General features: G+C 44.4%; 1 protein-coding gene across 12 annotated transcripts in view; it reads right to left on the reverse strand.

The window, feature by feature from the left end:
• EHBP1 (EH domain binding protein 1) overlaps window positions 1-15,760 on the reverse strand; it is a 341,176-nt gene that overhangs the window by 141,305 nt on the left and 184,111 nt on the right. For all 12 annotated transcript variants that reach the window (XM_075925601.2, XM_075925600.2, XM_075925608.2 and 9 more), the window contains one exon: window positions 14,489-14,675. In XM_075925601.2, the coding sequence (XP_075781716.2) occupies window positions 14,489-14,675 (187 nt within the window). The remainder of the gene's footprint in view (window positions 1-14,488; window positions 14,676-15,760) is intronic.

The raw sequence follows: 15,760 nt of genomic DNA on the forward strand, positions 1-15,760 counted from the left end.
GAACATGGCAAGTAAGTCTATTGCTGGGGCTCCCTGACAGTGAAATATATTGGAGCAGTCCAGGCTCCATTGCTCATTCATGTTCCCGTGAGAATGTTCTGATGAAGCTGTCCATTGTGGTATTCTGCATAACCCGGTAGGGAAGCTGCCAATACCATGTGCTGAATGAACCAATTACATGCTTTCACTGCCTCTGCACAAAAGGAATGGTGATCTCACTCCTCCCTATTGGTTTATATAGAGCAGAGCCATGTGGAGCAGCTTCCCAGCACACGGGTAGGTAATCTGCAGAGCTGCTGGCTAGGAGCCACCTAGGTAAGTGCCTCCCAGCCAGAGCCTGCCTCTGGCACCCACACCCTCTCTCCCCTCTCACTACCTGCCCCAGGCCACCACCCAAACTCTCTGTATTCCCTCTCCCCACCTCCTTCAGGTCCCAACTCCTTCTAGACCCTGCACCCACTCCTGTACTCCTCTCCCAGGCCCGAATCCTCTCCTGCACCCATAACCCTTCCTAAACCCTTCACCCCAACCCTAACCCAGATCATAACCCCTCCTTCACCCAAACTCCCTCTCAGACCCCACACCTCCTCCTGCATCCCAGTCCTCTATCCCAAGCTCCCTTCTACACCCCACTTGCTGTCCCACACCCCACACCTCCTCCACAGAAGTGTGGTCCTTGCTCACTTACTAAAATCTTGGCGTGGCCCCCCACTAAAAATTATTGCTCACCCTTGGTCTAGACACAGGCAAATTACGATAACTAATTTGTGAAGTTGGTCTGCTACCACAGATAGGACTGAGGTGAACACCAAGGGACAGATGACAGGTTGAATGGAAATACTTTGTATTGATAATGGTTCTGACTAGAGGTGAATCTGAGGAAGTTCCTGTGGGATGGGTTGAATAGCTATGTGAAAGTATACGTCTTTGGTCCTCAGCCTCAAGCTATGTCTCCTTGGACTAGAGATAGAATTATTGTTGCTGCTGTAACCATCTGGAATCATTATGTTTTTACATATTTGTTAAGTGCTCCCAAATTTAGCATGGGTCTCCATCCTCTGTACTATCAGGAAATATTTGAAATAGAGACCTTTCCCAGTGAGTTGATCGGAAACTGGATCGACAGCACCAAGGCTTAGCTGGTGGTTTATTTCCTCATGTAACAGTCTCTTGTGAGAAAGGTCCCTGAAGAAGGATTGGGAGGGTGGGAGGTAAAATGGATTGAATAACCCTTAGAAATTATCTCTAGTAGTACCCGTGCGACTGATGTTATATTTTTCCTGTTTTGCTGAAAAAGATCAGTGTCTGAAGCAGGGGTGGGCAATAATTTTTTGCCAGGGGGCCACTTCAGTCATTTGTGAAGTGCCCTCAGGCTGCACCAGAAGGGGTGAGGCCTCAAGTGGAAGGGGTGGAACTAGGATAATTCCCTGCTTCCCCACCCACAGCCTTTTCCCCGCCTCCCAGAGATTCCCCCAGGCACCCATGCCCCAGGTGGTGGAAGGAGACTTTGCACACTCCCCCTTCTGCCCCAAGTCAACCAGGGCTTGGGGGCAGGGAAGCATGTGAAGTTTCCTACCGACCTGTCAGGAGCGCATGGCACTTCTAAGTGCTGCGCACTCCTCGCAGGGTGGGGGCAGGGCGGAGGAAACTTTGGGAGAGGGGGAGTGGTAGGGCCTCCGTGAGCTGGATTAACCCACTTGGCATGCTGGATTCATCTCGCAAAGGCCTTTTTCCCACCCCTGCTCTGAAGGGGTGTAAAATGGTTTGAGTACTGCAGCAACTGAAGGTGTGAGTGGTAATTCAGGGCCACAACCAAAACTGATGCTTTGCTGTTAATGGCTGTATTACTGAAGTATGGGTGGCTGTTGGCTATTATTTCTGCATTCAGTGTCTCTTCTGTTGGGGTTTATAGTATCTTTGGGGAGGAGGGAACTGGATTGCTCGAGGTCTTTGCAACATTGGTGTCTTATTATATTTTCTGTGCCAGTATGTAGCCCCCAAAGGAATGGCCTTGAGTCCTTCACCAGAGGAAGTGAAGCAAAGTCTTCTCTGCAAAGAGTTTGTATCCCTCAAATGAAAGATCCTCCCCTGTCATCTGTACTTAAGTTGGTAGCCGGGAAAGGTGAAGGCAGCAAGTCCTCTTCATCACTGCTATTATTGACACAGACTAGGTCACTGTTTTTCGGTATATAATTCTGGCTGTAGTGCCATCATTGCTAGCAGTTGGTCCTTGGGAATGATGGCTTTAATTGCTCGTTGAACATTTGGAAGTGACAAATAAATTCACCTTGAAAACTTCCTCTTATTGTTCTGTAATTTCTACCAGACAAGACGGGCGATGTTTATAAGGACTGTGTCAGCCCCATGATTCACTACTTATTAAAGCATTTGGTGATTTTAAAATTCCATAATTTCACCAGAATTCATCAGTAGTACAGAGACCTACTCCTCCAATCTTCACAGGAGATTGAGGAATTTCTGTACCAGGCATGGTGTGATACTGCTAGCCAGAACCTGGATACTAGAGTTTCCGACCTCCTTTCATGTTAGGAGCACCGCCCCAAAGAATGGTGATGTATTACAAAATGCATCTTTGAAGAAGATAAGAACTGGGATCTTGATTTTCAGGGATGTCTGTTCAGATAGTTAACCCTGAACATGATTCCAGACCCTTTCTAAAAATATGCCTCAATTTTCAGTACAGGTAGTCCCCGGGTTACATGGATCCGACTTACATCGGATCCCTACTTACAAACGGGGTGAGGCAACCCCACACTAGCTGCTTCCCCCCAGCAGACCAGGGAGATGCGAAGCTAGCGCCCCCCCCCCCCCCCCCCCAGCAGACCAGGGAGACCCGGAGAAGCTTTTCTCAGCAGACACCTCAGCTTGAGAATAAAGGACTGAGGGAAGTGAGGTGTGGGAGAATAAAACTGAGCTCTGGAGAAATGTTTGGCTACAGTTTCCCCTACAATACGTACCAGTTCCGACTTACATACAAATTCAACTTAAGAACAAACCTACAGTCCCTATCTTGTACGTAACCCGGGGACTGTCTGTATATCATAAAACTCACAAGGGTGCTAAAAATTAGCTGAGTTAGACATATAAGCACGACTACCGAGGAACTCATCAAGCCCTTCTACCCTTGCAATCCACTTAGCTGTTTCTAGCTTAAGCCAATTTTCAATTGATAAATGGCCAAGTTTGCTGATGAGCTGAAATCCATGTTCTTCTTCCAGTTTCCCTCGTTAGTCCTCTAAATACTGCTGTTACGTTTAAATAAGTGTACAAAAGCCAAGTGTGTGAAGCCACATGGCCGTTCCAGGTAAAAACACCTTTTCCTACTACTTGGGCAATGGTGAAGTTCCAGATTCAAGATGGATTGCTGTGCAATAAAAGAATTGAGTGTACGCGAAAGTTTTTCTACTAACTCAGCTGCCCAGACTACAAGGTTAATAACAATGAAAACTGGACTTAAGACACGTTGGGACCAGATCACACTGTGGAATTTTTAACTTTTGGATGTAAACATCCTTTTAGAAATTTCATTTCTTAGATGTTCCATGCTGAAAATTGTACTTCAGGATTGCGTTTAAGACCTTCATGTCACTTTGGTGGGTAACAGAGCTAAACATCTTTGGAAACTGTATCCTGAATATGTACTTCTCATGGACCAAAGAAATCTTGTACGGGCATTTTCCACCCAATAATCTTAAGCTTTTTAGGTCTTTATATATTTGGCATGAATGTCATTTGTAGTTTTATGTGACCAAGGAATCTGATTAATTTTCCTAACTCTTGAAAGAAAAAACAGTTACAAATGGCCCTTCAACAGCAGTGTCTGTTGAATCTTCTTCAGTCTTCTTCTTCGGTTCAGTATCTTTATCAATGGATTAGATCAGGGTTGGCAGGAGCTGTGGGAAGTACAGGCTGGGCCACCACTTCCTGCAGCTTCCATTGGTCAGGATCGGTGAACTGCGGACAGCAGGAGCTGCGAGTGGCTGTGCCTGCAGACGTGCAGGTGAATGAAGCATCTTGTGGCTCACCCTGGTGAACTGAGTCTAGCCCAGGAGCCACTTATAACCCACCCCGATTTAAATAATGGCATGAAGAGTATCTTTATAAAGTTTGTGGGTGACACAAGGGTTGCAAGTGCTTTGGAGGATAGAATCAAAATTCAAACTAAAGAAATGGACAAGCTAAAGAAATGATCTGGACAAACTAAAGAAATGGCCGCAGATAAACAGGATGTTGTATCAATATCACCTCATCCAACTCCAAATCATCTGCACTCTCAGCAGCAACTCTATATTGCCCCTTTTACTATAGTACATACCCTTATTTCTCAGTTTGTTTCTTGACATTTCCATTGAGTGTCTTGTAAGCCACCTTCAGGTTGTTGTGTTTTTGGTGTGAATGCCAGAGTGATTTGTGAATGGTGATTTTTACATCATCTCTGCTTTCGCCTCCTTTCTATTCACCTTCCTTCTCATGTGAATTGATACCCTGGCACCTAAATTTCTAAACAAGTAGCTCGCACTACAGTCAAACTGACTGACATGTACGGCAATATTCTGCTAGAGCAATTCTGCTCAAGTGGTGGGGCACAAGCTAGAGCAAGCGGTACCTGATGAGTTGAATCCCCACCAGTGAGGATGTGACAAAATGCTGGCTCTCTAAGGCTCGCTGGGAAATTAGACAGAAGACTGTGGCTACTGCAAATGCTTCCTTTTGTCTCTATTCTTTCCTCTTCTATCCATCACCTACTCGCAGAGCACCTCCTAATTCCTGTTTCCCATGTCCATACCGTGGTCTGCATCATATAGGGGAAGCATCTGCTGATTGAGTTATGCAGCCAGGAATTGCCTTGGCGCTCAGAAATGCACAGGTGGGCAAAAGGAAGAGAGGTTACAGAGAAGAAATCCCAAGAGCATTTTCCTTGTCTATCGGCACCAGCCTCTCTGATTTAGACTCACAGGCATCCCATTCAGCTGCAGCAGTCCCAACCAAAAAATGTCTTGTAAATGACCATTTTATGCCTAAACACTCACAAGATTTTGTGGATGAAAAGGATTCTAGGATGTTGAAGGTTGCAGGACTTTAGTTGGCCATTTAGTGAGTGACAGACCAAAGAATGTTGACGGTCACTGTTAAGTGAGAACAGAGAATTCATGTAAGGACAGCTGGATACTATTCCTGATTCTGTCCTGGACACTCTGTGTACTGCAGTGTTGTAAATATTACTTAACAATTTAGTCACTTATCTCTCCATATCTCAGTTTACTCATCTGTAAAATTGGAATGATAATATTTTTCCTCTTAAAAGGGTGCGCCTAAATTAAAATGCCCAGACACCCTTCCGTGAAAGGTTCTATGGAATTGCTTAACATTTGTTTGTTAATAATAATGATAGCTTCTCGTGCCAAAAGTCCATCACCTGTTTCAGCATTACTTATTTCCTATCATGTGAGGTAACTATTTTTTTCATTTTGTTGTTTAAGTGGCAGTGGCATTTGTGATGACTCGATTATGCTTGTCAAAGCAGAGGTTTATTCTACAGTTAAAGATCAATTTAGAATGTAAAACTGCAAGCAAGGAGACAAATTATGGTAAAAGGATGCTTTCAGAATTGTAGCCACCTTTGTTACAGAAGTATAAATAGTGCAGCGTATTGTTGCAAGAACTTAAAAAATGTTCATATTGAAAAAATACTAAAAATTAAGTACATTCTGAATATATCATCCTATCAATGATTCACGACACTCCCCATCCCCCAAAACACCCTGTCTGCTGATATCATGGTCTTAGATGCCTATATACAAATGTGAGAAGTATGGGAAATAAGCAGGAAGCACTGGAAGTGCTAATAAATAAGTACAATTATGACATTGTTGGCATCACAGAAACTTGGTGGGATAATACACAGGATTGGAATGTTTGTATGGAAGGGTACAACTTGCTCAGGAAGGATAGACAGTGAAAAAAGGGAGGAGGTGTTGTGTTACATTAAAAATGAACACACTTGGAGTGAGGTGGAGATGGACATAGGAGACGGAAGTGTTGAGAGTCTCTGGGTTAGGCTAAAAGGGATTAAAAACAAAGGTGATGTCATGCTAGAAGTCTACTACAGGCCCCCTACCCAGGTGGAAGAAGTGAATGAGGATTTTTTTAAACAACTAACAAAATCATCCAAAGTCCAAGATTTGGTGGTGATGTTGGACTTCAACTATGCAGATATATGTTGGGAAAATAACACTACAGGGCACAGACTATCCAATAAGTTCTTGGACTGCACTGGAGACAACTTTTTATTTCAGAAGGTTGAAAAAGCTACAGGGGGGAAGCTAGATTTGATCCTAACAAATAGGGAGGAACTGGTTGAGAATTTGAAAGTGGAAGGCAGCTTCGGTGAAAGTGATCATGAAATCATAGAGTTCACAATTCTAAGGAAGGGTAGAAGGGAGAACAGCAAAACAGAGACAATGGATTTCAGGAAGGCGGATTTTGGTAAGCCCAGAGAGCTGATAGGTAAGGTTCCACGGGAATCGAGACTGAGGGGAAAAAGAACTGAGGAGAGTTGGCAGTTTTTCAAAGGGACATTGTTAAGGGTCCAAAAGCAAGCTATTCCGATGTGTTGGAAAGATAGAAAATATGGCAAAAGACCACACTGGCTTAACCACGAGATCTTGCATGATCTAAAAGTAAAAAAGGACTCATATAAAAAATGGAAAGTAGGACAAATTACAAAGGATGAATATAGGCAAACAGCACAGGAATGCAGGGGCAAGATTAGAAAGGCAAAGGCACAGAATGAGCTCAAACTAGCTACGGGAATAAAGGGAAACAAGAAGACTTTTTATAAATACATTAGAAGCAAGAGGAAGACCAAGGAGAGGGTAGGACCACTGGTCAGTGAGGAGGGAGAAACAGTAATAGGAAACTTGGAAATGACTTTTTTGTTTCAGTCTTCACCGAGAAGTCTGTAGGAATGCCTAACATAGTGAATGCTAGTGGGAAGGGAATAGTTTTAGAAGGTAAAATTAAAAAAGAACAAGTCAAAAATCACCTAGAAAAGTTAGATGCCTGCAAGTCACCAGGGCCTGATGAAATGCATCCTAGAACACTCAAGGAGCTGATAGAGGAGATATCTGAGCCTCTAGATATCATCTTTGGAAAATCATGGGAGATAGGAGAGATTCCAAAAGACTGGAAAAGGGCAAATATAGTGCCCATTTATAAAAAGGGAAATAAGAACAACCCAGGAAACTACAGACCAGTTAGTTTAACTTCTGTGCCAGGGAAGATAATGGAGCAAGTAATTAAGAAAATAATCTGTAAACACTTGGAAAGTGGCAAGGTGATAGGGAACAGCCAGCATAGATTTGTAAAGAACAAATCATGTCAAACCAATCTGATAGCTTTCTTTAATAGGATAATGAGTCTTCTGGATAAGGGAGAAGCAGTGGATGTGGTATACCTAGACTTTAGAAAGGCGTTTGATACGGTCTCACATGATATTCTTATCAATAAACTAGGTAAATACAACTTAGATGGGGCTACTATAAGGTGGGTGCATAACTGGCTGGATAACCGTACTCAGAGAGTAGTTATTAATGGTTCACAATCTTGCTGGAAAGGCATAACAAGTGGGGTTCCGCAGGGGTCTGTTTTGGGACTGGTTCTCTTCAATATCTTCATCAACGATTTAGATATTGGTATAGAAAGTACGCTTATTAAGTTTGCAGATGATACCAAGCTGGGAGGGGTTGTGACTAATCTGGAGGATAGGGTAATAATTCAAAATGACCTGGACAAATTGGAGAGATGGTCTGAAGTAAATAAGATGCAGTTTAATAAAGACAAGTGCAAAGTGCTCCACTTAGGAAGGAGCAATCAGTTTCAGACATAGAGAATGGGAATCGACTGTCTGGGAAGGAGTATGGCAGAAAGGGATCTAGGGGTTATAGTGGACCACAAGTTGAATATGAGTCAGCAGTGTGATGTTGTTGCAAAGAAAGCAAACATGATTCTGGGATACATTAACAGGTGTGTTGTGAGCAAGACACGAGAAGTCATTCTTCCGCTCTACTCTGCGCTGGTTAGGCCTCAGTTGGAGTATTGTGTTCAGTTCTGGGCACCACATTTCAAGAAAGATGAGGAGAAATTGGAGAGGGTCCAGAGAAAAGCAACGAGAATGATTAAAGGTCTAGAGAACATGACCTATGAGGGAAGACGGAAGGAACTGGGTTTGTTTAGTTTAGAAAAGAGAAGATTGAGGGGGGACATGATAGCCGTTTTCAGGTATCTAAAAGGGTGTCATAAGGAGGAGGGAGAAAACTTGTTCATCTTGGCCTCTGAGGATAGAACAAGAAGCAAGGGGCTTAAACTGCAACACGGGAGGTTTAGGTTGGACATTAGGAAAAAGTTCCTAACTGTCAGGGTGGTCAGACACTGGAATAAACTGCCCAGGGAGGTTGTGGAATCTACATCTGTGGAGATATTTAAGAGTGGGTTAGATAAATGTCTATCAGGGATGGTCTAGACAGTATTTGGTCCTGCCATGAGGGCAGGGGACTGGACTCGATGACCTCTTGAGGTCCCTTCCAGTTCTAGTATTCTCTGATTCTATGGTTTCACCTTGAAGTTGTTCCACTGTTGCCTGGATACTAAAATTACACCATTAAAATTATTGTGAGGTAAGACTGCTTCCTTAAATTTCAGTGTGGCCAAAGCATTCATTTCAGAACAGTGCATGATATGAAATATCCATATTACACAACATACTGTGTTAAAAGAACATTAAGGTTGCAAAGTCAAGCACTAAACAGTTAAGGAGATGTCTGAATTAAGGTTGCCATGCAACTTTAGTGTGGCCCCATTGGGTGTATGCATCATGCACTCTTTAAATAAATAACTCCCTCCCCTTAAACCCTCTCTAAGCACCAAAACTTAGCATTGATTTTTAAATGGCATTTCCTAGGTTTTAAAAAAAAAAAGAAAAATGCAGAAAGAGACATTCCATCATGCAGAATTACACAGACATCCACAGGGATCATCAACAGAGTTCCAACCTTTAAATCTACAACAAAAATGACTGGTACTTGAGCTAATGGAGTATCCGATAGTAACAGTAGGTTGTTATCCTCTATATGACCAACCACTCAAGGGGTAAATTAAAGTTATTTTGCAAGAGGGTTTTCACTGTTGTTTGCTGATAGCAGAGGAGTGCTGAATCTCAGGAATCTTGGGATCCATTTCATGTTCTGGAGAAGTGTGCACTCTGGTGGTTAGACACTTCTTTCTCTGTTTTACCTGGCCTGAGTTTTCTGCCTTTGTCCTTATAGTGAGGAGGCTTGGCCTCCTTCTGACCTGGAAGGAGAAGAACTCCCCAAAACACCCACCCTAGTGAGTAGGGCCAAAGCAACTCAGCCCTACTCACAGAAAGCAGAGAGGTAGGGCTGGAAGTATAAAGGCTGGAGCTAAGAGCTCAGTTGGGAAGAAGCCAGATGCCTGAGGTCTGGAGATGGTAGGCTCAGCTGCACCCCCTGAAAGAGGAAAACTGGCCAGGACTATCAGAACCACTGACAGTTGGAGCTGAAGGAAACTCTGCCAGAGGCTTCATTCCCTGCAGACCTGGAGAAGCTGGGACCAAGCCAGACAGTCCCACAGAGAGAACTGGGAAGTAGCCCAAGAGAAGCTGACCCATGTCTGTCTGAAGATACGGAGATGATCTCGTCAGCGGGTTGCAGGCAGGACTGCAGTGGCATCTGGAGTCACCACTCTTAGGGCCCCGGGCTGGGACGCAGTGCAGTGGGCGGGACTGCATCTCCCTGCCATTCCAGTCCCTGTGTAGCAGTGTCCCCCTATTTGGGGGAAAACACCTGCGACTGTCAGCTCTTTGTCTGACCGCTGCTAACAGGCCCAGCCTTCGAGGAAGGCGAGCGAGGCAAATGCCTTGAGCCCCGTGCTGATGAGTATTCACCATCTACTGGCCGGGCTCTAGGCCTTGCTCCCAGCATCCTGCTTTGGGCCCCACAAACCCTTTGGCTGGGCCTGGCCGCTAAGCCTGAGAATAGGCCTGAGAACCTTGAACGTATTGCTGCCCTGCCCTGAACTAGGGCCAGAGCACACTGATTCTAGGGTTGCCAGGTGTCCGGTTTTGAACCAGACCGTCTGGTATTTGAGTCCGGGAAACCAATTGAGAAAATACCGGATATATAAAATGTCCGGTATTTTCTAATTAGGTACGTTTTATTATTATTAGGAGTATCAGTACGTAGTGACGTACTGCCTGGCCGGTAGACACGCTCACACTGCGTGAGTGTGTCTACCAGCCAGGGAGTACGCAACTACGTGGGGAGGAGAGGAGGGAGAGAATCCCTGGGTCCAGACTCACTCATGCTTTGCTGGGACCATGCACAGGATGGGCAGCACCCTCAGATCTGCATGCGCCTGGGTCAGTCCCCCTCCCCGCCAGACGATTCTCTCCCTGCGCTGCTCCCCCGGCCAGCCCTGCTCCCTCCGACCAGCTCTGCTTCCCACTGGCCGGTTCTCCCCCCCCCAAATCTTCCCTGGCCAACCCTGCTCCCCCCGACTCCCGCTTCCCCTCCCCGCTAGCCCTGCTTCCCGCTGGCCAGCACTCTCCCCTCCCAGCTGGTCGCCCCCTCCAGCTGAGATCAAGTGTGTCTGGTTTTTTTTTTTTTGAGGCCACCTGGTAACCCTAATTGACTCCTGCTTAGCTTGCATACAGGGCTGAGCCTGCCAACTGTTTGCTGTCCTGTCTTGAGCTAGAGGCCCTGCCCTGAAGCAGGGCCTGGGCAGGATTAGTAACCCAGTGTGATTAGTAACCCAGGATTAGTAACCCAGTTCCTTGTAGAGAGCAGGTTGGCCTCCCTCTGACCTGGATGGCAGCCAGGCTCTGATCAGATCCAGTACAATCCTCCAAGCCTATTCCTGCCCCAGTTCTGTCTTTCTCCCCTCTTCCTGGTTCCTTGTCCCAATCTCCTCACACAGCCAGTCCCAGTGTCTCTGCACTAGCTCCTTGTCTGAGCTCCCGATATTTCCTGCATGCTGATTCCCAGTCTCCTTCCCTGGGTTCTTTTTCCCAGTGTACAGTAATAAGCAAGAGGGTGCTTTCAGAACTGCTAGGCACTTTGCAGAATGTGTTGTCAAGTAAGAGTGATTAATTATTTTCCAAAGAATATAATTTTATTCAATAATAAAACCAGTGCAAAGAAAAATATGTGCAAATTTAAAAGACAATACATTAAAAATGTATGTTAATGGAGCAGAACAATGGGAAAGAACATTCATGTCCATTTTGCCTACGCATATAGGAACCGTGGCTTTTACAGTTCAGTGTATGTGAAGCTGTAGTTGTCCTTAATCTCAGAGTGGTAGGGGAAGGATGTGGCCCCTGATACCATGTGGAATGTTGAGGGGGGATATAGGGAAGTGCTGTATTGCTGTTTTTTATGAACTGCAAAGGGAGGCAAGCCTGTTAGTGTTTGACCCATAGGTCCACAAGAATTTGCAGCATCTGTATTTGCTGCTGGAGAAACCTTATTATGTCCTTTGCATCACTCCCTCTCTCTCTCTCTCTCCCCTTTTTTTTGGCTGAGACTGTTGGGCCTTTCTCCTCTCCAATCTTTCCTTTTCCAGGTTGTCATCCAGGCTCTCTGGTTACACACTCCACACATGCTCCGGCTTTGAATAGACAGGAGATTGTGGGTCTGATGCAGCACTAGCTCGTAGAACATATCATCTCAAGTCATCTTCTTTCCCAAGTCCTCCTCATCTGGTTCTATGGGCATGGAGAGGGAAACCCTCAGGACCACAATGGCAGCAGCCGTGGAGCTAATACAGAGGTGCCACTGTCAACAGAGAGACAGTGAAAAGTGAAAGTTAAGATTTAGAATTTGCTTCCCTAGAATTTTAAATAAAACATGCTCATTGACTGCTTTGCTTTGGAGTGCTGGTGCATGGCACCACACACCATGACGAGCATGGCCTGGCAGGGGTGAGGGGAACTAGAGGGGAACAGTTTGGCTGCATGCAAGTATGAGTACAGGGCAATGGCATTGAATATGGGCAACATTTTCCCCGGGGGGGGGGGGGGGGAGGGTGATGATTTAAAAAAAAAAAAAAAAAACTCCAGCTGCACAGCTACTTTTGGTATCCAGAAGCTGCTAGGGCCCACATGCTGCTACGGATGTCTGACATTATTACTGACTGGCATAGGAGAGTGTCTGGACACTGAGGAAAAAATAAGTCTGTCCTCCCCTAGCCACGAAATCTTTCAGAGAGAGCTGCAAGCTTCATTGAGATCACTCAGGAGGATTGAAGGGACATCTCTAACCCTAACCTCTACTGGCAATGATCAGTACATAACAATGCTACTGCTCTCTGTGGCGCTGCTGCTCCCTCTTCCAGATTGAATGCATTAATTAAAAGTGAACAGCTGTGTCCTATTAAGTTAGGGATGCCATCAGCACTTCACTGCAAAGGGAAATACAATTACACACTTACCCAAGGCTCCGCGCCCTGCATCAGCCCTGCCGGCACTGACTGCACTGCAGTGGTCTCAAACATGTCCTGTCTCACAGCATAGCTGGATCCCTTGTTTGCATGTCCATCCTCCTTTCTGGTCATGCCAGGGGCCTGTGGCCTGGGCGTGGTGGAGATATCCCTGGTGGTGGCACGCAGCAATTTGTCAAAGTAACTGGTCTGTGGTGCGGTAGCTGATCAATGGTTGGTCTCACTGGCCTTCTGATATGCCTGAGGCAGCTCCTTTGCTTTCGGGCGGCAGTGCAGCCAGTCTCTGTCATACCCCTTCTCCAGCATTCTCCCTGCAGTCTGCTCATAGACCTTTATGGTTGAGTCTGTAGTTGTGCAATCTCTTCTCACTGCCAGCCCAAGAGACCCACGATCTCCTGTCTACTCCAAGTCAGAGCACGTGTGGAGTGTGTAGCCAGCCTGGTCAGTTGCACATGACAACAGAGAGCTGCTAGGTGCGCTCACCACGCTGGACAATGAGGAAATGGCATTTCAAAACCTTGAAGGGCTTTAAATGGGAGGAGGACCTTCAGGTCTCCGTGATCCCAGGGCAGACTCAAGCATTATGGGACAGCTGCTGCAGGACTGTCAGGATTGAAATAAGTTATGCAGCACCTACACTTTCACAGCATGAACCTCAGTACATCAGCCATACTCATGGTAGATGCAGGACAGCTTATGTCGACCTAACTTTCTAGTTCAGACCAGGAACAAGACTCTTCCCTTTGACTGAGCAATTGCTGAGGAGACAATGAGATCAGCCCCTGGGGACCAGGGTCATTGGACTAATTAAGCAGTGGTTTGATAGATATGACAAGTAAACCCATTCATCTCTTAAATGGAATACAGGGTCTAAAGGGTGGTAGTAGATTTAAAATTGGGGTCCTGGGCTTGTTGCTCTGTTGGAGGGATGGAGAGTTTTCTTCCATCACCTCCCCAACCAAAAAGTAATAAAATACTAGATCTGTTTTAAAGAATTATTTAAACATGGAAAATCATGACATGAACTGCCTAGTTATTACACATACACAAAGGGCAATAACTGCTGATTTACAGGAGATGCCAGTCATACTTAAATGAAACAGCTATTATACCTCAAAAATACCTAGTTTGCACATTGAAACTTAAAATATTTTTAGCTTTAGTGCCATTATAATACATCAAGACAAAGCACTGTGTAACCCACACACCTAGTGGGTATTGTTCACTGTCCCATGCAGTTGTACTTGGACCACTTAGGCTATGTCTACACTGCAGCGCTATTTCGGGATACCAGAAGTATCCCGAAATAGCTATTCCACGTCTTTTGAGTGTGCCCATTATTTCGAAATTCAATGGGCTCACTATTCCGACGTTCAGCGATTTATTTCAAAATAAGTGTTGTGTAGACAGTTATTTTGAAATTGATTCGAAATAAGCTATGCAATTTGCGTAGCTCAAATTGCGTAGTTTATTTCAAGCTGCAGATGCAGTATAGAAAGAACAAGAGAGTGAGAGAGAGAAAGAAAGAAAAAAAATGAGTCTGCTCTATAGCCTTATATGAAAGCCAGCTAGCTTTTAGCTTAGGCTGTAGAGGCTCACATACTAAGCTCCAGATGTCCCAGGTTTGATTCTGCCTGTTGGTGTTACAATTATACAACTTGATTTTGTTCACTCTCATTGCACAGAGCTGTCCTGGAATATTTATTAGTAGAGGACCTTCTTTTCTTCATTGCAGTTGTTGCTGCTGTCAAGTAGTTTTAAGAAACACTGGCTCTACCATTGGCCTCTCAACATGCATGTAAGTGAGTGAAAGAATAAGGGAGTATGGGGGACCTTATTTAGATTCATGTCATTCCCCCCCCCCCCAAGGACTTGTAATAAGAAGATGGATACAATACACATAGAGATACTTTAATCAGCAATCAAAATATTTGATTATAAAAAAGCCTACCTTAGGAGAAGAAGAAAACTCCTTCGTTGCAGGAACAGCCGACATATTTTCATTTGTTCCTGTCTCTGACTTTGGTGAGAGGACTGGTGGTGCAGGAGCCTTTCTTTTCATCTTTTCTGTTTCTTGCAGTGGAGTAACTTGTTTTTTTAAACCAGGGCTTGATTTTGGTTCATAAAATGGATTTGATCTAATTAAAAAAAAGGGAAACAAATTTCTTTGCAAGCTCTTTGCACTTTCAAAACAAAAATAAAAAAATTGATTGTTTTGATTGTGCGGTTGTTGCTTTTTTTCTTTTGGAAGACTGATGAATTGATGAATGAATTATGTACAGCAAGCAATTGCTTTAGGCCAACATTTACAAAACTGGGTGTCTAAAGCTAGTTCCAACGTCCATAAATTGCAGCCTATAGAAAAGTAGCCAGGCACCAACAAGTCTCACTGAAACTAATAAGAAAATAAGAACGGCCATATTGGGTCATACCAAAGGTAGCTTAGTATCCTGTCTTCTGACAGTGGCCAATACCAGGTGCCCCAGAGGGAATGAACAGAACAGGTAATCACTAATGGCATGTCTACACAAGGAAATGACGGAATTCGAAAGAAAAATTCCCAAAATAACAAAATCGAAATAGCATGTCCGTGCTACAGGGGAGCCTTGAAATTAGTCCAAGCTAGGCTTCATTATTGTGGATAGCAATAATCGAAATAGCAGCAGCAGACCATCCATACTAATGCTATTTCGGGGAAAAAAATGAGAAATAAGCATTATTCCCCAAGGAAAGCAGGAGTACAGATTTCGAAATAACTAGTGCGTTATTTTGAAATAACTCCCTAGTGCAGACCAGGGTCAAGTGATCCATCCCCTTTTGCCCATTCCCAGCCTCTGACAATTAGAAGCCAGGGACACAAAGCCTGGCCATCCTAATAGCCCATCAATGGATCTATCCTCCATGAATTTACCTAGTTCTTTTTTGAACCCTTTGGTGGAAGCTGCAAGTGCTAAGCAACTTTGAGAATGTAGAGACATGTTTAGATAACTGAATGTGGATTTTGGAGCTGAACTTTAAATACCTATGTTTGAAAAGTTTGGCCTCAGTGTATATACAGTGAAAGTCAAGTACATTTTCATTTCAATCACAAATAGCCACCATATTATTCTCAGAACACTTAATGGAAGACAAAACAGCACAGAAAAATAATGGCTAATGTTGTTTGCATAGATAAATAGTGATAATTTGTTGTTCACATTATTTGGCTAAACATCTTTCAAGA

Source organism: Pelodiscus sinensis, chromosome 3 (assembly GCF_052426305.1).
Source record: "Pelodiscus sinensis isolate ZL-2025 chromosome 3, ASM5242630v1, whole genome shotgun sequence".
NCBI lineage: Eukaryota > Metazoa > Chordata > Testudines > Trionychidae > Pelodiscus > Pelodiscus sinensis.